This window comes from Patagioenas fasciata, chromosome 12 (assembly GCF_037038585.1).
Source record: "Patagioenas fasciata isolate bPatFas1 chromosome 12, bPatFas1.hap1, whole genome shotgun sequence".
In the NCBI taxonomy this organism is placed as follows: domain Eukaryota; kingdom Metazoa; phylum Chordata; class Aves; order Columbiformes; family Columbidae; genus Patagioenas; species Patagioenas fasciata.
In genome coordinates, this window is record NC_092531.1 from 7,080,064 (window position 1) to 7,104,082 (window position 24,019).

At 53.1% G+C, this 24,019-nt stretch overlaps 3 protein-coding genes across 3 annotated transcripts; 2 read left to right on the forward strand and 1 right to left on the reverse strand.

Moving 5' to 3' along the window:
- Nucleotides 1-293: 293 nt before the first annotated feature.
- On the reverse strand, nucleotides 294-7,711 carry SCAMP5 (secretory carrier membrane protein 5). Its single transcript, XM_065847620.2, has 7 exons — nucleotides 7,606-7,711; nucleotides 6,134-6,210; nucleotides 5,758-5,886; nucleotides 3,908-4,064; nucleotides 3,081-3,182; nucleotides 2,785-2,902; nucleotides 294-2,100 (listed from the first exon to the last, which is right to left on the reverse strand). Exons 2-7 carry the CDS (start codon nucleotides 6,138-6,140, stop codon nucleotides 1,906-1,908), a joined length of 708 nt encoding a protein of 235 aa, XP_065703692.1. The 5' UTR covers nucleotides 6,141-6,210; nucleotides 7,606-7,711; the 3' UTR covers nucleotides 294-1,905.
- A 5,563-nt stretch (nucleotides 7,712-13,274) lies between these two features.
- Nucleotides 13,275-16,558, forward strand: RPP25 (ribonuclease P and MRP subunit p25). Its single transcript, XM_071813754.1, has one exon. The coding sequence runs from the start codon at nucleotides 13,652-13,654 to the stop codon at nucleotides 14,297-14,299; it is 648 nt and encodes a 215-aa protein (XP_071669855.1). The 5' UTR covers nucleotides 13,275-13,651; the 3' UTR covers nucleotides 14,300-16,558.
- Nucleotides 16,559-17,744: 1,186 nt separating this feature from the next.
- On the forward strand, nucleotides 17,745-23,929 carry COX5A (cytochrome c oxidase subunit 5A). The gene is given in 6 exon segments (XM_065847367.2): nucleotides 17,745-17,849; nucleotides 17,852-18,008; nucleotides 20,772-20,888; nucleotides 21,627-21,748; nucleotides 22,946-23,066; nucleotides 23,767-23,929. Coding segments are annotated over 5 exon segments (615 nt in total). The 3' UTR covers nucleotides 23,060-23,066; nucleotides 23,767-23,929.
- The last annotated feature ends 90 nt before the right edge of the window (nucleotides 23,930-24,019 follow it).

The following is a 24,019-nucleotide window of genomic DNA, read 5'->3' on the forward strand; positions in this document are numbered from 1 at the left end:
CAGGAAAAGCAAGAGGCAGAGGGCTCTGGGACACGAACAGCTCCCGCCCACACGTTCGGGAGCCGCACCGGAGAGCGGGGTTAGATGCTGAAGCGATGTCTGTTAGTTACAGCTTGTTACAGTTATTATTGATGCGTCTTATTGTAAATGCAAAAGGTGAAGTCACTTAAATCCATCATTTCTCAGACACGGATGACAGAGCATGTGATTTGGCATAGTAAGTTTTAGGCTAGCTATAAATGAATTGCACAATATTTAAACCTGATTAAGTACATAATAGGCTCAGCAAAGGATTACTTTTCTCCTTAATGTTTTATACACGTATATACACACACACACAGACAGGCATTTTTATCAGTTTAGTCTTGCCAAGAGACAACTGCCTACTGCAGAACGACTGAAGTGATATCCTTAAAAAGGAAACTATTCTTGGGGTGCTTTGCTGAGAAAGAGAAGTTCCTCTTTGAGGGGATTTCTCGGGGGTGGGAGTCACAGACAAGCATCACCAGAAGGGACAGGCTGGGGACTCGTGCAACCCTGGAGAGCTGCAGGCACAAGCTTGAGAAACTCGAGCCACAGGGATGGATCTGCTTCTGTTTGGGCTGCTTTTCTAGGACTTGGAGAAGAATTTGGCTTATTTAAAGTGCATTTAGAGTCTGAAAAGCATCCGGGAGAAGGAACTTTCCCACTCCTGCCCCGCAGTGTCCATCAGCCCCCACTTCCGAGGCAATTGCCTTCCCCAGCTGCCACAGCCCATGGGGTGTTAGTCTAAGCTCAGCTGCCTCCTGCTAAGGCCCAAGATCATTATTTAAACCAGACCTGGGCAGGGATTTCTGCGCCAGGAAAAAAACACAGCCACGTTTCACTGCACTTTTTCAGAAGCACAAGCCAGCGGTAATATCCTTCCCACCAGCCCTAAAGAGCCCCAAAAGCTAACAGGGACAAAACTCGGCCTCACTGTTTACAGTGAGACCAGTTCTGTGTGTTTGTGCACGGGGTGGCACAATTTGATGCGGAGCCTAACCCAAGAATAGATCCTCCGAGAAACGCTCTGCCTGTTTTGTAGCCGCTTTTCCAAACAGAAGCCTTTAAAAAATGCAGGGAAACGCTGTCTTGGCTCCCCAACACACGCACACACGCACACAAAGCGCGCCAGGGCTCCTGCCCACTGCCACGCACAAAAATTGGTCTTTCACATCCAAATGTGAACTAATTTACAACACCGCGCACTGAGAGAAGTTGTAGATCCTGAGCCAAGGTGTAGATTAGGAATCTCTTGGCTTCCAGCATATCAACAGCAGGTTTCAGGGTTGGTTGGTTGGTTTGTTTCCCTTTTTTTAAAAGGCTAAATCAGCCAGCCACCTCCTAGTTATAAAGCAAAAGAAAAGGGAGGATTCCCAGGATTGCTGAGACAGCAGCAAGTGGCTGGACACTACCAAGTGAAAGAGAACACTCACACACGTCGGAAACCTGTGGTTCAGGGCTTGTTCCAAGAGGGGAGGTGGGTGCTGGTTGCTATTTTTCTCTTCCCCTTTCGGGGGGATTTTGGCTGATGTAGTTCTAACATACACCTATCACCACAGGAATTAAAAAACCGCCACCACACACTGTTTCACAGGGAAAAAGAAGACACGTGAACGTACACTTACTACCACGCACAACAAGAGCCCTGCAGGTCAACTCACGGCCTCTTCAAAATGAAAAATGAAAGAGAAAAGAAGAGATAAGACAGTGATGGGGGGAGGGGAAAAAAAATAAATCCAGAATTATCTCGTTACAAAGAATAGGGAAAAGAACCATTATGGTACACTCTGCCTTTCTGAAATAGCTGCACAAACTGGGCTCAGCCATCCTCCTCCTCCTCCCTTCCCCACAATCTCTCGCCCTAGGCCAGAGTCCCGCTGCTCACATCTCGTTGGAGTAGGTGTAGTTGGGGGTGGCCGAATACGGCGTCTCGTGCTGCATCATGGCCCCCTGCGCCGCCCCCATGGCCGCGTTCTGGGCTGCCTGCTGCACATGGGGGTTCTTCCAGGCCCCCGTGGTCCACTCCTCCTGCGCCTTGCTGAAGCTCCCGCCGCTCCCCCGGTAAAATTTATGCACCTTGAAAAGAGAAACAAAACAGAGATGCTGAGTGGCCACAGCTTGTGCTGAGCCCCAGTTCAGTATCTGGGGATGCAGGATTTGGGGGATGCAGGGTGTTTGGGGAAGGATCTGGTGATGAAAGATTTAGGGGTGGAGGTTTTGGGGGATTTCAAAGAAAACGGGTTTGGGTTGCGGGATTTGGGGAGGCATAATTGGGGGTGCAGGGTTTGGGGGTTCAGAACCTGGGGGTACAGGGTTTGGGGTTGCAAGGACTGGGGGAAGGATTTGGGGTGCAGGTTGCTGGGGGAAGGATCTGAGGGTGCAAGATTCAGGAGTGCAGGGTTCGGGGGTTTAGGGTCTGGGTGTGCAGGGTTTTAAGGTGCAAGATTTGGGGGAGCAGGATCTGGGGGTGCAGGTTTTTGGGGTTCAGGGATTGGTGAGGCAGGATCTGGGGGTGCAGTGTTTGGGGGTTCAGAGCTTTAGGGTACAGGTCTTGGTGAGGCAGGATTTGGGGGTCCAGGGTTTGGGGGGAAGGATCTGGGGGTGCAGGGTTTTGGAGTGCATGGCTTGGAGTACAGGCCGTGGGGAGTCAGGGTTGGAGGGCACAGGGTTTTGAGGAGCAGAATTTTGTGGTTCAGAAGGGTTCCCTGATGCAACACAGCACCTAAAAATGCGGCACCCCCCTCTCATCCCAGCCAGTACCATCGTGAGAGCAATGAAGGAGAAGACGGCCATCACCGTGAACAGGATGGTGGGGATCAGCATCACCACGGCCGAGCCCACGTTGGTCCCGAAGAAGGAAATCGCTGCGATCCAGCCACTGCGGGGAGATTAAAACAACCAGCTCAGGCTTCCCCCACTGGCTCAACGCACCCCAGCTCCTCAAACCATCTCCCCAAGCAGAGAAAGCGCGGAGGATGTTCAAACACCATGAGCCCACAGCAGCAGTGCAACAGTGACTGTCCACGCGTGTGACACCAGAGCAGCATCTCCCTTACCAGACGCCCCAGCCCGGGATTCCCACCGCCTGGATGATGCTGATCACCAGCTGCGCCATGAAGGTGAAGAAGAAGGCCATGAAGCTGAAGGAGCTGTCTGTCCTGCAAGAGAAGGCTGGGTCACTCCCTGCGCCTCCATCCCCAAGGAGATGCTCCCACATCTCAGACCCTCACAGGGCAGAAGCAGACATGGTTTAGCGAGAGGAGGGTGAGAAGCGGAGCTGCCCATGGGTACCAGAGCAAAACTACAGGCGAAAGAGGAATTGTGAGAGGCTGAAGGTGCTGAGGGGGCACCTGGGAAAGCGATGGGGCACCAGGCCCTCCCTGCACCAGGCAAGAGTGAATCTGTGTTGGGAGACAGCTCTCAACGCACACCACCCACCGTCAGACTCAACCTTCCCACATGGGGAAGAAATACACCCCCAGTTTTGTACATTTGGTGATACTGCTCTGGGAATCGACCTCGGCAGCAAGATATAATCAACATAAGCACCTCAAGGGCTCGTGGAAAAATAGAAAAGAAGCCTCAAGGATGGGCAGGAGGGGAGGGCAAGTTGGCACCCCAACTGTATCCTCACCACTGCCCCGATGCTGCTCAGAGACACATATCAGGTCTTTCTATTGCCTGGTTGGGGTTTTGGACCTTGGGAAATCCTAAACACTCTTGCTTTGAAGGTTAGAAAGTCACACTAAAGGGCTGGACAGAAAGAGCAGAAACTCCCCCAGACATTCAGGCAATGCTCCGAGCTAAGTGCAAACTGTTTAGGAAGGAAAACAAACAACAAAAAAAAGACCACGAAAAGCCGGGCTCAGGCGTGACCACTTACTTGAAAGCTTTGTAAATAGGTCTAAACCAGCAGACATAGGAGCAGGGCGTAAAGAGAATGAGCCAGAGAATTGCCAGTCCAAAATTAACAGCTCCGCCGCCTCCAATCAGCCATGCGAGGCAGCCCACGAGATTCACCGCCAAGGTGATGCTGTTCACTGCAAACACACACACACACACACAGAGGGAGCAGAGTAGCGCGTGTACGCGAGGACGTCGGTGCGATAACAGAGACCCCGACCCCATGGATGCCTGTGCAGGGCTGAGCTCCAGCAGTGTGTTAACCAAGACGGGTTTCCTTTAAATTAATTTAAATCAACTGAGCGGCCCCAGGCTCAGCCAAAAGGGGTCTAACCTCAGCTGAGGAGCAAAATGAAAAATATATATATATACACATTGCTCAGAGTTGTTATGTCCTAAGCAGGGTTGGGGCTCTGGGGACAGGGAAGGGACATGTCCCCCTGCTGCTGATGAGCTGAGGCAAGTTTCCACCAACAGAAAGCAACTGGTATGTTTGCTTCTCCCACCCCTGCTCGGGGTTAAGCGAGACAAGGGCTGCTACTATGAAGCCCAGCTTAGCAGACACAGGACAAAGCCGAGAAGGCTCATCTGCATTCTGACGCCTCCGATTTTTGAGAATGATTCATTATTTCTTCGAGAATTCCAAGCCTCCCACTGCCGCCTGTGACAGAGCTGCAGCTGGCAAGAGAGGGAGCTCAGCTGGCCGGGCTGAGTAGGTGCTCGGCTCCCCGGAGCCCCCAAGGACACCAAGGGGACCTGTCAGCCTCTCTGTGCCCGCGTCTGGCTGGGTGTTCGTGGGGGAGTTGGGGAGAAAATGATCCAGAGAGGAACTCCGGAGAGAAACGGGCTCAGAGAGCTGGTGCTTGCGTTGTGGGAGAGGCAGGAGCAAGAACTGAGCTCTGTTAAATTAAGAACAGCCAGATTGGGATGGGGAGGGGATTTAACACCCCCAAGACAGCTTCTCTAGGGAAACACATTTTTTTCCTCCCGCTTCATAGAAAAGCTCCACTAACCCTCCTGACACAACAGGGGAAGTTACCCGGCACCAGCTCAACCCATAACGTGCCTACAAAGCACAGGGCGTGCCCTACACGCTGATACGCTTCCAAAGTTCAGGGAAAACACCTAATTAAGGAACTAAGTTCTTCAAAATCAAAACGCTGGTACCGGCTTGCCCTGAGTACGTTTCCACACACGTCAGGGTGCGACCTGTCCCTCTGGCTCTTCTCCTCACATGGGGTCGGTAAGGAAGAGAGACCCAGGCTAGTTTTAAGAGTTAGAAGACAGTGACAGCTCTGTTAGCACAGCACGGCACACAGAGGCATGCAAGAGGAACAGGCAAGAACAAGGTGCAAGGCTTTGGGAGAAGCCCTGCACTCCCCTGTTTTGGGGAGCAGGCACCCTGGCCCTCCAGTCCAAGCAGCATCTCTGCCTCGGGGCGCTGCCAGAGGACTCATGATGGCAGAAAAAGCCCTTTTCCCCAGCCTGGCTGCCAAAAAAAGCCAGGGCAGGCTTGGCAGCTCTATTGGGGGGCACAGCCGGCAGCCAAGCGAGTCAGTAAATCCTTTGGCAGGAGGACCTGTGGGTGCTGAGCTGTCTCCTCCTCGCTCCAGTGCGACACTAAGGCCACCAACGGCCCTCGGGTGCTGAGCCAGCTCCACACCTCCGTCCTGGAGCCTGGAACTGCCCAAGGGGTTTTAACAGGGGACACTGAGGCTTGGAGGGGCAGAAGGACTTCCCCAGGTCTCACTCCGCTCTTTCGACCGGTGCCTTCCAGAGGAGAACCCTTCGGAGAGGGAAACGCGAACCCACCCGAGCCCACCAACTCACACATCCAGAGGTAGTAAAGCCGCTTGGCCATGGTCCGATGCTGCGGTGGGATCTCCGCATCGAAGTCCTGGTAGAAACATGGCTTCAAGGGGATGAACTTGGGCAGTGGAGGGAAGTTGTTCACTTTTTCTGCAAGAAAAAGGTTTCGCCGCCTTTGGGCACCACACGGAGCTGAATGCGAATCAAGGGGCTTCTGAATTAGACTCATTCAACTCAAGAATTGAGGGAGGAATTAGGGATTTCCCCTCGCAACCACCCACACGGATAGAGACAAATTTAGCCCTGCAGATCCTGCAAGCACAGACACCCGTAACCCACCAGGGACCAAGGAGGTGACATTACAGCCCCAGGCCCTTTCGGAGACCCCCCTCCGTACCTGCCATGCTGGCACACACTCAGCCTCTCCGTTCCACAGGAAAAATTAGGGATAAAAACCTGGCAGTTTTAACAAAGCTGGAAGAAAACAAGAGAAAAAGTGACGTGAAGTGGTCAGGGACCTCCCCAAAGAGCCTTCACCTTCCCCCCAGCTCCAAAATAGCTCAAGGACAGCGCTGTAAGAAGGCAGTTTGTTTTATTTATGCGGACACTCTACACAATTCACACATCCGGGCTTACGCCGGCACCTGGCTGGCAGCAGAATAAATCCCGGCCCCTCGGGCCCGAGGCTTTATGCACCGGTTAAGGCAGGAGATTAAGAGAAGATTCAGCAATGTGGGGCAGGGCATGGGCTTAACCTCCCACTCCTGCCTGACCTAGATCCAGCCCTGGGAGATGCAGCCCCACCGGAGGCAGCTGTGGGCAGCCTGAAATCCTCAAGTTCGTTACTTGGCCCAAAACCAATTTATTTTTTTTTTATATTGCTTTTTGCAAGGAGAACCAGCACAGGGAACTACCAGGCTGCCTCCTGATGGTATCGCAGCTCCCGTCTCTGCACACCCAAGCCAGAAACCAGGCCGGGAGGAAGCAGGGAAATAGCTGAAAATATCAGCTGGGAAGAGAAGAAAAAAATCAGCAGTGATTGTCAGTAATGAGTCACTTGAGCGCTGGCTTGACGATTACTCATATCGTTTGGCACCTTGCGCGGTGTCTTGCAGGTGGGAGAGAGGGGAGCTCAGCATCGCAGGACGGTCCCAGCCCGTGCCCTGCTCAGCTCTGTCCCAGCAGGGAAAATTAAGCAGAATGAAAGCAAAAATTAAGGTTTTAAATACGAGCACGAAAATGGCCATCCTGTGCGTCCCCGCGGGGTCTGCCCTCTCCCGGGCACATTCCTCCCGACACGGGGGGCTTGGGGCTCTCGGAGGGGGCTTGGGGCTCTCGGAGCGGGCTTGGGGGCCTCTACCAGGGCAGCACCCCCCCCCCCAGCATCACGCAGGACACGGGACAGGCAAAGCAAACCCGACACCCGCGGGCTGCCCACGGGCGGCTCCGCCGCCTGCCCGCTGGCGTCTCCGCAGGCAGCGCTCGGCGACGCGGCCCCACGCACGTGCGCCGGCAGCGGGGACGTGTGGTCGTGCGTGTCCCCCACCCCACACCGGCCCCAGCGCTGTGCAAAAAGCAGGGGCTTTGGCAAAATTTGGGTGGGTTTTATTTTTTGTTGTCTGTTTGTTTGCAATGCACCACCGAGGAGAAACCCCAACAACCCCCGCGCGGGGCGATGCTCGGGGAGGGCGAGCAGCGCTCGGTCCCGGCGGGTCATTGCACCCACGCGTGGGCGCCTCCACGCCGCGCACCTACCCCCCCGCAGTGGGGCGCAGCGGGGGGATGATGCAGAAGGCGGTCGCCTCCTCGGGGGCAGCATCCGATGATCTTGTGTCCCCCCCACACACGCCCCACGGCCCCGGGACTCACCCGCGTGACGTGACGTGACGTGACCCGGCCGGTCCCGCGGCGGGTGGCGGCGGCAGCGCGCCCGCCTGGCGCTGCTCCTGCCGCAGCGGCCCAGATCTCGCGAGACTACGGCGACCGCCGCCGGCTACGGACGGCGTCGAAATCTCGCGAGAGCGGTCGGCGCTGTCCAGGGTCCTGGCGCCGCCGGCGGGGAGGGGCGGGGCAACATAGGGTTGGGGACTCTATGGGGTGGGAAGGGACCCAATTTAAGGGACCCCACGTCTGCCCCCTACTGCGCTCCAGACCAGGGTCCTGCGGTGTTGAACACCCTGCTCTCTGTGTCACAGCTGTCACACTGTCCAGCATTTTGGAACTATTACTACTTTTTAATCCACCTTATTAATCCTTTAACCAAGCCCAATGGAGCTGCAGCAGCAGCTAACGCACCCACGTGTGTGCACCCCACAAAACACACAGGAGATGACCTTGCAGGGCACAGGCTGTTTGCAACCCCCTGCAAGAGAGGTCAGGGAAGCTGATATTTCAATGAGAATACAGCCTAAGAAAAGCCAGGTGCTGCAGTGAGTGTGCTGGTGATACAACAGGAATTATTTCTCCCTCTGGGTCACCACCAGCCCCACTCCCAGGCCTGCCAGAGGAGCTGCCCTGCTGTTATTTTTCCCATCTCAGCCGTGCAACTGCAGGGTTGCTCCCTGGGATGGCAAAAATCCCATGTCACTGTTTCTGAGAGCAAGAAGTTCCCCACTGTCCCCACCACCCCTCCCGGGCCCCACAGTGGTCTGCCTCACATCCAGTGCTGCTCTGTACAGTAATTAACTTCATGAAGGCCAGAGGATATGTTGATTGCTTTCTCAAGTGATGCTAAGTTTGGGAGGCAAAGAACAGGGGATGGATTGACTCACAGGTGGGCTTACAATGGGGACAAAAAGCTCCTAAGGGGACATAAATCCCAAGTCATCCTGAGGAGGCCAAGCAGCATGAGGATGACTCCACAGGCCTTGGCCTGAGTGTCATCACAAGGAGCACTTGGACCTCCTGCCTTGGTGCTTGGGAACATGTCAGTGCAGTGTCATGAAACTGGTTTTACTTGACAACTAAACTGCCCTCCCTTCTGGGGGTACAGCCTTGAGCTTCAGCACACTATCATGATTCATTGGGCATGAAGGGTCAGCAAGGACAACATCCCACCATGGGAAGGGGTGAAGAGCAGGACAGGGAAGCAGCTAAATCACCACCAGTGAGCCTTGGTCACCAAACACTCCCGGCAGATGAACAGCATCACTCCGCAGGGATGCTAAGAAGGAAACCTGGCAGAAACAGAGAAAACACCTATTTCACAGATGGTGAAATAGAGGGAAGCAGGAAAATAAGCATGCCACAGATTAACCCATATCTGAGGGCCCAGCTGTCCATTCTAAGCACTTGCTGGGTCTTGGGCCTTGAGCTGTTGGTCCCTGCAGAGAGCAGAACCCCCTTACATTCTTGTGTAACAGTAGGAGAGCAAGGGACAGGACACCAAAGAGCAAGGGGTGAGGGGATGTGGCTGTGGATCCCCACTCTCACCAAGTGCCACTGCTCATCCGTGGGCAAAACCTCATGGGGGTGCTCTGAGACTTGGAGAGCTGTGCTGGCCCTGCGTGCATGGCCTGGAATTTGGGGCTGGCCACACACCCCAACTCCCCTCCCTGGGGAGGATTCCTCAGCAGACTCAACTCAGTCCTGATTTTACCATCCTTATTTCTCATTTCTTAGGTTTCCTCTGATCAGGATTTGCTTCCTACTGGGTTCTCGGCCTGTCTCAGGTCCCCCAGCATCTCCCCACCTCATTGAGACTTCAGGGATGGCCGTCTGCAGAGCTGCTCCTTGCCCTCAGCACCACTGCATTTCCACCTGCCTGCAGGTTTTACAAGAAGAGAGAGTCAAAACCAAAGGGGTGTGTGCTCCTCTTACTTGCAGGAGTTATTCAGGAAGCCAAGGGGATAACTAGGATTGTCCAGTGCTCACCCCACACTACCTGAGCTGAGTCCAGATAGCCAGCAAGTAGACAGCTTCAAAGCCAAGCCACAGAGTCAACCTCCAGGTCAGGTTCAGTCCATGGGTTAGAATCCAGACATAAAGATAGCTGTAGCTAACCTAGAGACCAACCCAAACAGAGTTCAGACTAGGACTGAGCACCCTGGGCTGAGCTTAAACAGAGTTCCTGGCTGTGGGCAGAATAGGGGTGGGGTGTCCCAGATGGGGCTGATCAGGATCATTAGGGTTTATTAACACCCTCAGGGCCCTTAAAGTGTTTCCCTGCTCATTGTGCTCTAGATCTGCAGAGACTTGCCCTATAAAAGGTGGTTTTCCCTTTTTCTTTTGCTGCTTACTTGGTGAGGGTTATCTTGAGATCTGCTATTTTCTGTTTAAGGTAGGGATGTGGGGTTTCTTTTGTTGGCTTGGCTAGTGGGGAGCTGCTGCCACCTCAGGGTTCCTCTAGTACCTGGAGCCTAGGGTTGTGTGTGCTGGGGAGCAGCAGCTCCTGGTACCTGGTTAGGACTGGGGCAGGGGATCCCCACAACTGCAGCACTTTGGGGGTCCATCTGTACCACCAGGCTGGAGCTGCAATCAGCTTGGGCATCAGCCTCCAGTCAAGTGCAACGTGATGAGAGCCTGAGACCTGAGCTGGGCCGATGTGACGCAGAGATGGATGTTGGCGCCAAGACTTTCCTTGTATCGGATGCTTCAACTTTCCGAACTGCTCCCATGGAGGGACACATCAGATGAAAGAAAATATAGAGAGGGCAGGGGGAGGACAGGGGCTCAGGTTACTGCTCCTCTCTAGCTGTCCTGCTCTCCGTTAGGAATATGTCTCTGGGTTTTTTTCCCCTCCCCTTTTCCCAGGTTTGGCCAGGTCCCCTGTCAGCTCTGGCTCTACACCATCCCCTGCAGCTTTCTTCATCCCTGCTGCTGCCAGCCATCCTCTGCCAAATGGTCCTTCTAAACTCATGCCTGCTGGGGGGTCAGGGAAGAGGGTCTTGCAGGGATGGGGCACCCCCCAGGATGGGACCCCCAGCCCTGCGGGGTGCTGGCAGCACCTGGTGCTGGGATGTGGGGTGCTCAGAGAGAAGATGCAAAGGGAATGAGAGGAAGAAACCAGTCTTTGGGTCCCAGTGTGACTGGAGTGGGTGCTCAGGGAGGACAGACATGATACGCAGGGTGTACTTGATTTAGTCATATTTTTTCTCCATTCCTGCCTTTGCCATCTGTCTCTTCTCCATTTTAAATGATTCCACATCCTCTCTCCCAGTGTTTTTCTGCTGGTCCCCCCATGGCTAGGGCTGCCTGTGCCTTTGTGTCCCCCCCATCCCCGCTCTCCTCTCTCGCAACCCCTGCTCCCTGCCGCTGAGCTCATTTCAGCTATTCCTTCACTTGGAACAATCAATCCACTCTGTTGTCCTCCAACAAATAAGCTGACAGGCTAATGAATGGCTTCAGAAGGTAATTAGCGATGGAGTTGCTAATAATGAATTGCATTTACATTTTAAGCACTGCAGAGGAAAAGCAAGACCCTGTCATTAATGCCCCCCCACTGTAGCCTTAGCCACGGGGGGAACGCACCCTCCGCAGCCCTTGGAGGGATGCAGAAAGCCTTGGCTGTGATTGCACCTCCTCTGCCTCCATTTCAGAGGCTGCAATAAGCAGAATTTGTTAAGCAACAATTAGAGGCGGCGGTGGGGAGAAGCTGCTGCCGCTTCCATTGTCTGATGGGTGAGGAAGGTGCCCTGACGCCTCAAAAAATGGGTCATGGGAGGCAAGAGCTGGTCCTGGGCCAGGAAAGAAGGGCTGGATGGTTCACCCTGCTCCAGGGATTCATCCGGTGCCCAGCAGCCCTCGGTGGCCACAGGACCCTCCCGTGCTGCCAGCAGCTGTTTGCACACTTGAATAACCACTCGGAGGGATTTCTTGTTTCCCTCAACCACGCATGCCCTGCAAACGGTTGCTAAAATCCTTCCCGATTATGTTCCTAAGGTTTTAGCATCTTTTGAAGGCAGCAATTTCCCTGAGAGGCTTAATCCATCCCTGCCTGCCTGAGGAAGGAGCCAAGTGCCTTCAGCGAGGATGCTACAGATAGTCATCAAGCAGAAAGGGGGAAAAACCAATGTTGTTTTGTCTCATAAGAGCAAGGGATTCATGGTGGAAGCGCAGTGAGCAGGCATGCTCGCTATCGCTGGGCTTGGGGGATGCTCAAAGCCTGAATCCGGTGCTGGGCATGAGCCTGGGAGCGTTCTGTGCCCTGCCTCAGTTTCCCCTTCTGTGTCAAAGGGCCTGGTGAGGTGTCAGCTGGGTCAGGAAAAGCTGCTCTCTGTCCCCTCGGGTTTTCCAGCACAGTGGGACACTCTGTGGATGAAGTGTCCCATCCCACGTGGGTGACTCACTGGTGCTCTTCTCCCATCGCCTGCAGAGACACCCCAAACTCCAGTTTGGTGGTTGGATCGGGGGGCTGTTGAGCCCTCCTTTTAGGGCAATGGTACCCACAGAAAGCTGCTCTGGGGACCCCTGGGGTGCAGGGGTTTGCCTTGGCCGGGAGTGGACAGCCACATCCTGCCCTCACCTCTGTGGCCATTGGATCGATTGATTTATTTATGTATTTTTTCAAGCCCTGCTCGGAGTGAAAACAATCCAGGGGCCTCTGGAGGCCGATAAGATTTGACTGCAAGTCAATACTCGGCATGTCTTTCCACTGTGCAATGATCCCCCCAGCCTGCTGAGTGGAAGGCTGGGGGTGCCAGGGGCAGGCAGGGGACAGGCAGGTGACAGGAGCAGGGACATCGCCTCTGCCCGGGGCAGAAAGGGGACAGCTTCTGGCCTGCAATAGGTATCTCCAGGGATGTATTGAAAGGGGCTCAGATAGTAAATATGATGGTGACCCATGTTGGGGACATGGAGATGAGCAAGGAACAGGGTCTGGGAAAGCAGTGGAGAGCAAGGATGGGAAAGGAGGAGGAGGATGGAGGTAAATCGCCCGTGAAAACCGGCTCTGCCGTGACATCTGCTCCTCAGGGCTCTTGGGATGGAGATGTTTTCCCGTGGGCAGAGCCAGGGCTGAGGCTGTGGGGCCCGGGGAGAGCAGAGTCCTGGTGCGCTCGGTGCATGTCCCAGCCCCGCAGCCAGGCACAGCCGCTGTGCCATCTGCCAGGATTCCTCCTGCCCGTGGGTCCCAGTAGCTTCTCTGATGGCTGATAAGGGTTGAGCTCAGGCTGCTGGCGTTCTCCAAGTACCTCCTGCATCTCAATGCGCAGCATGGCCAGGACCCCTCATCCCTCTGGGGATGCTGCTGGGGAGGCAGGGTGACAGGCAGGCCAGCTGCCCACACTCTGCTGACATTTGCAGTTAGCAGTTGGTGTCCTTGAGCGGAGCAAGCACCCAGAGAAGGGACCAGGTTCTCTTTAAGGGGGCAGGACTCTGGCAGCATCATGAAAGCAAGAGTGAGCTTCTCCCTTTGCCTGCCACCTTCCTCCCCTTCACTTCCCTGCCTGCTCCGGGCTGGGGACCTGGGCTCCCTGCCCTCCCCTTCACCTCCCCTGGCTCTGGGTGCTGGCAGGGATGAAGGCAGGTGCTGGGATGGGAGGCTGAGCGAGAGGGAGGAGGGGAGAAAGGGGAGAGAGAGGAGGGAGAGGGGGAGGATCTGCTAATTACACCGAACAGCTCTGGGGGCTGCTGAAGTCCAGAATGAAGCAAAGAGCAGCAGAAGCGAGTGCTGCAGTGGGAGCAGAGGAGCCCGAGCATCACCAAGAGCCAGAGTCAGTCGTTCTCCCTGCTGGGAGCGACCGGGGGCACCCCGGGGATCCTGCAGCCCTGTGTCCCCTGGGGGACATCGTCCAGCACAGCCACCGAGCTCCCTGCCAGCTCCAGGCGAGGAGAGAGGAAGGGGCTGGCAGTCCCGGGGGTGCAGGGTTAAGCTCAGCCGTCCGGTGGGCTGGGCTGGAGGGCAGCGAAGTCAGCTCCACCATGGTCCCGGGGGGCTAGGAGCCCAACCAAGCAGATCCCTGAGAAAGGGAGAAGGATGGCTGCAGAAGGAGGGGGAGCCAAGCCCGTTGCCCGGTCCAGGATGGAGAACTTCCGAAAGGTGAGGACCTCGGAGGAGGAGAGCCCCTTGCCCTTCCCCGACCTGCCCCCCGACGTGGTGGAGATGAAGGTGAAGGAGGGCAGCAAGATCAGGAACCTGATGAACTTTGCTATGGCTCAGATGGAGCTGAAGGGCAGGCGGCAGATCGTCTTCAGCGGCTCCGGCAGGGCAGTCACCAAGACCATCACCTGCGTGGAGATCATGAAACGGAAGCTGGGAGGTCTTCACCAGGTCACCAAGGTGCGCTACAAAACCTTGTGGGAGGTCTGGGAGAACCAGGACCCGCCGCCCGGCGATACGGCACAGAGCATGACTGTCCACAAGAATGTCCCCTCCATCTGCATCCTCCTCTCCAGAGACCCCCTGGACCCCAACCAGACGGGCTACCAGCCCCCAGAGCCCCAGAACGGGCTGGGGACACAGCCTGGCGATGCAGAAGACACGTCCAGCTCCTCCGCTAAGGGGCTGAAGCGGCCCCTGCCACCTCCCCGCGAGGAGATGCTGACCAAGAAGTCGCAGGTACAGGCACCCAACAGCCCGAGGGGCTCGGGGACCCCGGACCACCAGCCAGAACACCACTACTGACCCCACCACTTCCTGCCCTGAGCACTGTACACCGGGTGTAGAGGCAGGAAAATGTTCCCTTTATAGGCAGGAAATTATATGCTGAAGAAACTCTGGGGGATTTTTAGCTGCTTTGCTGTAGATAAAGGCACAGTGCTTGTTTTGGGGTCACCGATGTGCTGTAGGGTCCCCCACTCACTGCTCCAGGTGACCCCCACGCATGGGCGCTTGCAGCTCTGGGGGCACCATGTCCCCAGATTTGGGGTGAGGGTTAAAGGGTTAAACCTGCCAGCCCTCGGTTATGCACTGAAGCAGGGAGGGATGTGTTCTGGGGAGCCGCTAGCCCCACATTCAGCCCCCCAGAGGCAATGTCCCCCCCAGTGACCCCACGGAGCCAGAGCGTCTGCTGCCTGTCCCCAAGGGCTGCCCAGAGTGGGGACGGCGGCTGCACATCATCGCTCCCCACTGCGGAGTCTCAGCCATCGGGAGCGACAGTTTCGCCCCAAGCCCGTTGGAGTAACACCTTCATTATCAAAACTGCTGCAATTACATCCGGAGAGGAGCTGTCAGGTTTATTAATGCTGGGCTCAGTGCCCCATGGAGCCGCGATTCATCCCGAACAAAACACACCAACGAGCAGACCAGTCACTCTCTCCGGGGGGAGAGCAGAAGAAAATAAACCAATTCTTCTCCTCCCCACATCACTCAGGTCTTTGCTCTCCCAGAGGTGTTTGCAGGGGCTGGGGCTGGGGTGAAGCCCCGATGCCAGGAGCTGGGGGTTGGATACGGTGCCTGGGGTGGGATGGAGAGGTTTTGGGGTGGTGGGCTTGGCTGCAGAGCCCTCTGGAGCAAATCCCTTGTTACTCCAGCAGGTAAGGGGGAAACAAATGGAAAATAAAAGCCTTTTAGACATAGTTGAAAAATGTTTATGGGAAAATGGGGGGATCATCTCAGCTGCAGACCACAGCACAGCAAGGGTGAGACACTCGCTGCTGCTGAGCCAGGATGAGGAGATCCCAGCCAAACCCTGTCCCAAGGGGGAATGGGATGTGGGACAGTTTCTCCTACGTGCCCTGGCTTCGCTGGCATGGCAAGCCTGCCAAAGCCCCTGCACTGGGGACCAGGGATGGGTTTGGGAGGCCAAGCAAGCCCCGAGCCCCCTCCTCGCCCTCCGGGTATGGCAAGAGTCCCATCTTTTGGCAAGGGCTTGGAGCAGGCATGAAAGGAGACAAGGGGAGTGAGGAGGAGGAGGAAGAGGAAGCAGGGGCTGTTTTGTTTGGCAATGACCTTGTTCTCTCCCTCAACAGCAGCTGCTCCTCCAGGCCGGAGGCTTGTGCTTATCTGCCCTGCCACAGATTGAGTCGCTTCACTTATCTGCTGCCGTGTAGTTGAATATTAATTTCCAATTGTGTGTGCATGTGTGGTGTTTTTTTTTTCAATGACTATTTTTTGTAGGTTTAGGGCTGGGAGAGCTCTGGGCTCCATCCCACCCAGCAATCGTTACACCACCCGCTCCTTGCAGGTGCGGGCGCTGTTTGGGTTCAGTCCTCTGTCGGAGCGCCAGGTATGGGCTCCTACCCCACATGCACTTAAAATCATTTTAATAAATAAAATCTTCTGTAAATATGCTTATCAGAGCCTAAAGACTGTCCTGAGAACGAACAGCCCTTCACCTCCCCAGTGCTGCCCCACTGCTGCCATCTCACATTGCAGCAAAGAGGAAAAAAATATATCATTCATTCCTTATCATTTTGTTAATGTGCAAAATTATTTTTAATTGATTTTATACGCGGGCAACTTCCAATCTTCGAGGCAAGAGGAGCCTGGGGATTTAGCACTCCTCACTTTGTTGACTGTGGACCAAGGATTTCCTGAATGAGAAGATGGTTTAAAAAAAGATGACTGTAAACCAAAAAATGAAGTATTTAAAACAGCGTGATGACACCTGGCTCCACAGGGTCCTAAGATGACATGATGATCTTGTGCTACGGCGCTGAGACACAGTCCCAGGTGCCCAAAAAAGAGCAATTTTGGGGTGACTTTTTGATCCCGGTGGCCGGTTCAGCCCTGACCTCCTGCTGGCACATGGGGCAATGGGCACTGACAGTGGCACCTGTGAGGTTTGGGGACTAGTGAGCAGCTCTTTGATGCTTTATTTTCCTGATTGTGTGGCCTCACAACTTGCTTGCCAGTCACATTCAAATAATTTTCAGAAGACAGAATTAATTTCTTTGAAGTGTCTTTGGTTATGTTCATGTCAATAAAATCAGTGCTTTACAAGCGTTTGTTAAATGCTGTTACACACAAGAGGGACTATTCTACCCTCTTGTAAAGCTAGGTACCTTGGGACAAGATTAAAATTTCAAGTGTCCGCACATACTGAGGACATGTTTGACATGTGTAGGGTCTCATATGCCTGGGGGAGGTTGGAGTCCACAGTCTTTTGCATGTTCAGGCCTTGGTGCGCCATCCTCAGATGGCTGGTGTCCTGTCCAGTCCCGTGCCACCACCCCATGTCCCCCATGTCACCCACAGGGAAAGCACAGAGGTGTTTGCTGCCTCAAGCTGCAACCTAAATAACATCTGAATTCGTTTTGTGAATTTCGGGGTTGTCATATGCAGGGACAGGAGTTGGAGTCGATGATCCTTGTGGGTCCCTTCCCACTGTAGGAAACAATTATTCTGCAAATATAATCGGCTCAGGCAGGATTTCTCAGCAAAGCAATCTTTTCAATAATGATATTGCAACGATATGTGTTGTACCTAAAGGTCGGCACACATAACAGGGCAAAAAGCCCCTGTTAATATCCCCCAAAATCCCACCCGCAATTTCCCTCCCGTTCCCTGCTGGTTGGTACTTCAGGGTTTACAGATTACCCAACCCTGCCTCAGTTTATATAAAATAATACATTAAAAGGGGAACCCTCATCCATCTATTTAAGATATGGATTCCTGGTACTTTGGCTACCTTTCCTCCTAAGTTAACTTGTAAATACAGGTGTGGGTATATATTCCAGGAAGGGACTGTGTTTTACATTAACGATTCATAGTCTGATGTCTCTCAGTCCTTCCCCCTAAATGAACTAGTAAATAGGGGTATCAGTATGTATAAAGGTATCAGTACATACTCCGGGAAGGGACTGTGTTTTACATTAAGGATTCATAGTCCGATGTCTCTGGGTCGTTCCCCCCTGCTGGGGTCAGGTGCCAGGCACTCAGTTTTGTAAGAACAACGGTTCTTGGTTAAACGTCCCTCACACCACTCAGGACACGTGTGACAGGGCAGGTGTATGGGGCAGGGCAGGCGGGAACAGGGAAGGCCCCGCCTCGCTTCCCTGCGGCCCCGATCCACGAGGGGACACGGGTGGGAGCTCACACTATGGCCACAGTGAACAGAGCCCACGTCAGCCCCACAGCCGCCGCCATGGCCGCTAACGCCTCCCCGCCCGCCCCGAACCGACACAAAATGGCGGCCGGCACCGCCCCGCGGCTGCCGCGCCAGGCCCCGCCCCCTGCGGCCTTCCCGCCCTCACGCCGTGTGTCCCCGCGGCGCCGCCGTAGCCGCTGCCGCCTCCCTCCCTCCCGCCGTCCGTGCCCGCAGCGCGCGGTCCGGTGCCCGGTGCCGCCGCCGGTGCCGCTCCCGCCGCCATGCAGGCTGCCGCCGCGCTCCTCCGCCGCTGCGCTCTCTCCGGCCTCCGCGCCGCCGTCCGCCGCCCCGCCGGCCCCGCAGGTGAGCGGCCGCCCCGCGCCCCTTCCCGTCCGCCGCGACCCCGCCCCAGGGCGGCTGGGAGCCGAGGGGCCCGGGCCCGGGGGTGCTCGGCGGCGGGGCCCGGCCGGTGGCGCCGTGTCCTTGTAATGACCCGGCGGCGTCACTCGAGGGCAGGCCGCGCCTGCGGCCTAGCGCGCCTCGCCTCCGCCGGGCCCGGCCGCCGCTCCCCCCGCCGCTCCGGGACCCCCCCGGTGCCACCGGCCCCGCCGCATCCCGAGGGGACGGGTTCCATCCCGGGGGGTGGAGCGGGCGCCGGCGGCGCCCTCCCCGGGCCTCCCGCAAAGGTGACATTGACGGAGGTCGCCGGTGACCTCCACAACCGGCACCGGGGACACCGGAGGCACCGGGCCTCCCCCCGGGCTGCGCTCGCTTTCCCTCTTAGCACCCCGGTTAATATGAAAAAGAACAAAAATAAGCTATAGACGGTGCGGCACATGCTGGCCAGAGCTCAAACACCGGGATTGCGGAGCAGCCGGTGCCTGTGCAGCTCAATTAGTAGCTAATTAACAGCCAGCGATCACGTTTAAAAGGCTCCGAGACCTGTATTTGCCTCTCTGCGGCATGTGTAAATTAAACCGTTGCCATAGAGAGCGCATTGCTGCATTTTTTTCATAAATGCAAACTAATAAGTGGTGGTCGCTCTGTTTGCATGCCAGGATTCCTTAGATACTTCTTAAAAACGTATTTTATTTTTTTTTAAGTCTGTTAAAATTCTCTGCTCGCGGTTCTTTTGTCCCCCCCGCGGCTCCTGGCCCTCGCTTCCCTTTGCTCAGGACCGGGTTTCGTGTTCCCCTTCTCCAAGGTCTTGTCTTACAAAGCCCCATTTAACACATCTGACCCCGTTCCGTTCGCCTCTGTCGCTGCCCTCGAGGGTCGCGTTTCGGCAAACCGAACCCCCTGGGTTCATCTGAACAGCCCACGCTCTGCTCTTCTCCCTGCGGCTTTAATTTTTACGATCTATAACACCCCTGGGCTTGTCATTGCTAGTCTGGCCTTTTTCAGTAAACGGATGCACCTCTTGATGGATGTTTTTCTTCTGCGGTCATTAACAGGGAAGATTTAACACGTGTTTGTGTAGTATTAGATGATTATAGGCTTCTCAGGCTCTTGAAGCTTGTTGTCTTGAAAACGCGCCTCTGCAAACGTACGTGGCCTTTGCCCGTTCGCTGAGTTGGGAATCTCCACACGCGTGGTTTGACTGCCGCAATCAAACAGCAAGTGGTGATGGCCATGACCTTGATGGACCCCGCTGAAATGTGAGGCACCGGCGGCTTCCTGTGGCGCTTCTGCTTCACTGGGGTGGCTCACGGTCCAGAATAGAAATGTAAATATTAGCAGGGAAAAGGTGGTAAAGAAACGCAGCAGCGATTGAAAAACACCTCCTGGAAATCCAGAGTTCAAATTCTTGTGACCTTCTCAGGATCCTTCTACTCTAACCAAGTTGTTCCTTTGTTTGAGACTAAAGGGAATGGTTTTGTTTTGGCCTCAGTGGAAAGAGATGTTAGGTTTTTTGACTTAAAGGTGGTGTCAGAGGGTTTTTAGCAGTGTCCTCTCGCTCCCTGCATGGGTATAGGGCATTTACAGGAGTGCTCTTGCTCGAAGCTCAGCCAGGCATGGGTTTTGTTGGAGAAAGTAGGGTCAAGGGTCTGGTTTGGAGCTGAAGAGGGAATGAGGAGTCTCCCTACAGAACGGCAGAGGAACATCAGCGTTGTGGCTTGGCTTGCTGTTTACTTTTCTCTTACCTGATTATGTACATCAAACAAGGAAGAAATGAGTTTATAATCACATCAGCCTTATTTGCCTGTTGGAGTACAATCCACTTTAGTGCCTTATTAATTATAAAATATTAATGCGATTATGACCCTTAAATCCAGGAGTTTTAGCTTGATTAGATACAGAGACAGCAGTAATTTTATTTACTCCTTCAACTCTTCAACAGCTTGTCGTAGCTCTTGTCCCTTGTGCTCTTGAGAGACTTGGGCACAGGTCGTTTTGCACAGATTCCTAAAAACACTTTGCAACGAACCCTCATCAGCTCCAACCTTGTGATGGAGTCGAAGACCTGCAACCCTTTGCTATTGAGTCATTCATCAGAGTCTGTTGGTTGAGAAATCTGCTTTTCCTGGATTACAAGATCAGTTAGGGAGCAGTTTCAGGAGTAGGAAGTCAGTCCAGGGTAAACCAGTGGATTCATCTGAGGTGCATAACAGTATAACTAAAGGACATAGGGATTTATTTCTGGAAGGAATGCCTCTGCACTCACGCACGGACACATCCTGTGGTTTAGCAAAGGGTTGAATGCGGGGAACAGAACAATCATGCTACTTCGAGGAGTCTGATGTAGTACATCTATACTAGGTTTTTCTGACTTGCTTGGCTCTGGACAGAGTGAAAATTCCTGTGTCTTACAGAAACAGAGGTCCCAGAAAACTTCTCTGAAGGACTGGTTGTATGGAATGTTTTTCTCTTGCATTTCCCTCTCTCATTAAATAATCCTGCCCTTACCAAAGGGTCTGTGAACACTTTGAAAGTCTGATGTAGAACAGAAAATAACGCTTTGCCACAAAAGAATCAACCGGTATAGAATAAGATCTGTTCATCCCATGCTTATCCAGACTGTAGTGAGTTAAATATATATTTTGTGGCTTTTGGTGTCTTGGTCAGGACTAAAGTGCAGTTATTTTCTGTTTTTTTCAAAGTTTCTTCCTTTCTTTTTGCATTCAGCTGTACTGCCTGCCCGCTGCTACTCTCATGGGTCACAAGAATCAGATGAAGAATTTGATGCTCGCTGGGTGACGTATTTCAACAAGCCAGATATCGATGCCTGGGAGCTCAGGAAAGGTATGTTGAATGACAAGGGAAGAGTAGCATGGAGTAAATAGAACTGCTTTGTAAGAGGCTTGTGTACAGAAATAACTTATTTTTACTTTGCTGGTGAAGAGCAGAAATAGTGAAAACGGGGAGTTTGGTGTAGGAAAGCAGTCCTGTAAATACCCAGGCTGGAAAGCACTGTGCACACAGAAGGAGGGAGAGGGGATTACAAGGCAGAGGGGGTCCAGGTTTTGTAAATTTTAGTGCCCCAGAATATGTATTTTAACACCTGAGTGGGAGGGAGAGAAACCTTTGCTCCGAGGAAAGTGTATTTGAGCTCAATTGTTGCTTAGTGAATAACCACACACATTTTTCTTTGGACTTCAGTTTAATGGCTTGACCATAAGTCGTCATGGATTGTCTGTCTGGTTGTCTTCAGTTGTTATTTGCTGTGGAGTTGCCAGCTTCTATTAAACTACCCCAATTAGGGTTTATAAACGTGTTTGCGTAACAGCCAGAGGGGTCATTCCAGCATCACCTGGATGACTTATGCGTTGGGCTCTTACCTTGGAAAGGAGAGGAAGGGAAGAGACAGCAGCTTGAGTTCTAATTTCATTACACCTGTAGGAATGAAGTCATTTGGATTTCTTAATGGTTCCATAGCCAGTGTGCTGTGGTGCAGACACTTTGGAAGCGTGGACGAAACTGCCTTTTGACAGCACAATGAGCTGATGCCAAGTTCCTCTTGGCGTTTTCTTCTTTTCGTAGGCATAAACACGCTGGTGGGTTATGACCTGGTTCCGGAACCAAAAATCATCGATGCAGCCCTGAGGGCATGCAGACGGTTAAACGACTTTGCCAGCGCTGTCCGCATCTTAGAAGTTGTAAAGGTGAGTGGGACGGCAGCCCAGAGCAGAACTGCTGTGTTTGTGTTGCTGAGAGACCGGCAGTGCAAGAGGTTTCTTTTCCTTGGCTTACTCTTAGCGGTGCAGAGGGAAACCCGCTGTCTCCTGCCACCAGAGTCAATAGCTTTGCTGTGAGCACGTGCTCGGTGGCTTGAAATAATTGGTTTGAGGTCAAAGTACTCACCAGCGCAGCTTCGCAAGTATTACATTCATACTTCCATATTTTAATTTCCTGATGTTTAGTCTGAGGGGGAAGTCTCATTTTTCTTCCTTGTTATTTCTAAATATGCGTTACTAGGAGTATCTTAAACAAAGTAAGCTCACTGGCTTCTTCAAGCTGGCTGGGAGTAGTACCTCGGGAAGCTGCATAGGCTTGAAAACCAACATTAAACCAGCACCTTGAAACCCCAAGTGCAGCTTTCACTTATCAGGGAGTTAAAATGGGTGGAGATTTCAGTCCTAGAAGCAACAGTTACGCTCCTCAACCTGTTTTTTTTTGCCACAGCACAGGGGGACTGGCACAGAGGTCTTCGCTGACTGTTAAATCCACTTGCTTCAAACTCTACTCCACAAGCAGTTGCTTCTCAGTTTGCTATTTCTGCATTCTTCTGTAGAGCTGAAACTCTTTCACTTGTTTTAGAGATGTAAGACCAAGGGAAGAATCTTCACATGTTTTCCTTACCTCTTTATCTTTTCTTTTCTGTCCTTTTGTCCCCCCCCAGCTAGGGGACAATCCAGTTTGTCAGAACGTGAGGACAAATGTGTGCTCTTCCTGGAGCTCCACCTAAATATAGCTCAAGGGATGGTGTTTTTCCCCTGATTTCCAAGCAAGTTTAATTTTCTCCCAGGTCTGCCCAAAAGCTGATTTTATGGTGTTTTTTTTCCCTTTTTACTGATCAGACATCATTTGCATTCCATTTCCAAAGACGTGAGCGGTTTTGGGGCTGGTTTGCAAAGCTTCCCTCGTTCAAGGAGCTTGGCTCGGGCTTTAGTTTTGTGTGGTGTGACACGCACATCATGGGTCACATCGGTGAAGTGCGGGGAAAGGTGCCAAGTGTTAAGAATAATCTGCAAATCCTGCGAAGGGCAGTTCAGACCCTTTTGCAAACAGGCACCCAGCCGACGGGCGGTGAACCTTGACAACAGCCGGCTGTTGAAATAACACCGTTCCTTTTCACCTAGGACAAGGCAGGACCTCACAAGGAAATCTACCCTTACGTTATCCAGGAACTTAGACCAACCTTGAGTGAACTGGGCATCTCCACTCCAGAGGAACTGGGCCTGGACAAAGCATAAACTATCGGTAAGGGATGCAGGCACCGCCCAGTGCAGTTGCTCGGGAAGAAATATGGTGGTTGGCAACCATACCAAACCTCACGGAAATGTCTTTTTCTGTAATTAAACGCTAATTTGGAGGGCCCCTTGCTTCCAGAATGAACAGATCAGCTGCAGCCCAACCAGAGCTTAACTGCGCGAAATACTGAAGAGCTTCCATAGATACTTTCAGAAGCCTCGGAAAGCCACGTTTTATTGTCTTTTTAGAGCTGAACTTCTGAGTACTTCCTAAACTCGGAAAAAGCAATAAATAAGGCATTTACATCATAAATACCAGGCTCTTGCATGAACTGCAGCGCATGAAAGGGTTGTTACCAGCTTCTCTGGTTAATGAGGATGTGTCATGAAGTATAAGTGAGACCTGATATGCTATAATCCCAGACTAAAATGAAGCCCTAAATAAAAATCCTAATGGAAGTCAGGTTATGTACAGTCTCTTAACTTAGTTCTTTCAGGAGATGGCCAGTGTCATATTCCAGCCTTTTTCTTTTTTTAATATTATGCTTAGAATAGAGCTATCAGGTGTCAGACTGCAAATTTGGAAGCTGCGCAGGGTTAAATTGGGCTTTGAGTGTAAAAGCAATGAAAATAACACACTGGAGGCTTGATGGAAACTTTGTGGGGGTAATGGGCTGTTTTAATGGCTTTTCTGTTCTTTTCTGTTCCAGGTGCATTACTCGAGCATTTTACTGATGCTACCTGATTGTACACAGTCGCCTGGAGACACAAATGTTAAAATATTACCTTATTTGAGAGAACTTCTTCCTTTATTGAGTCACAATGTACATGGTGTGGCGTTGGACCTAATAAAGGAAAAACCGGTTTGACTGATGTGGTTGCAGTGGCTTGTGTGATTATTTTTGTGTGTGCTTTTATGGGGCAATGGTGACCGTCTTGCATGCACAGATTTGAGGACAAGGA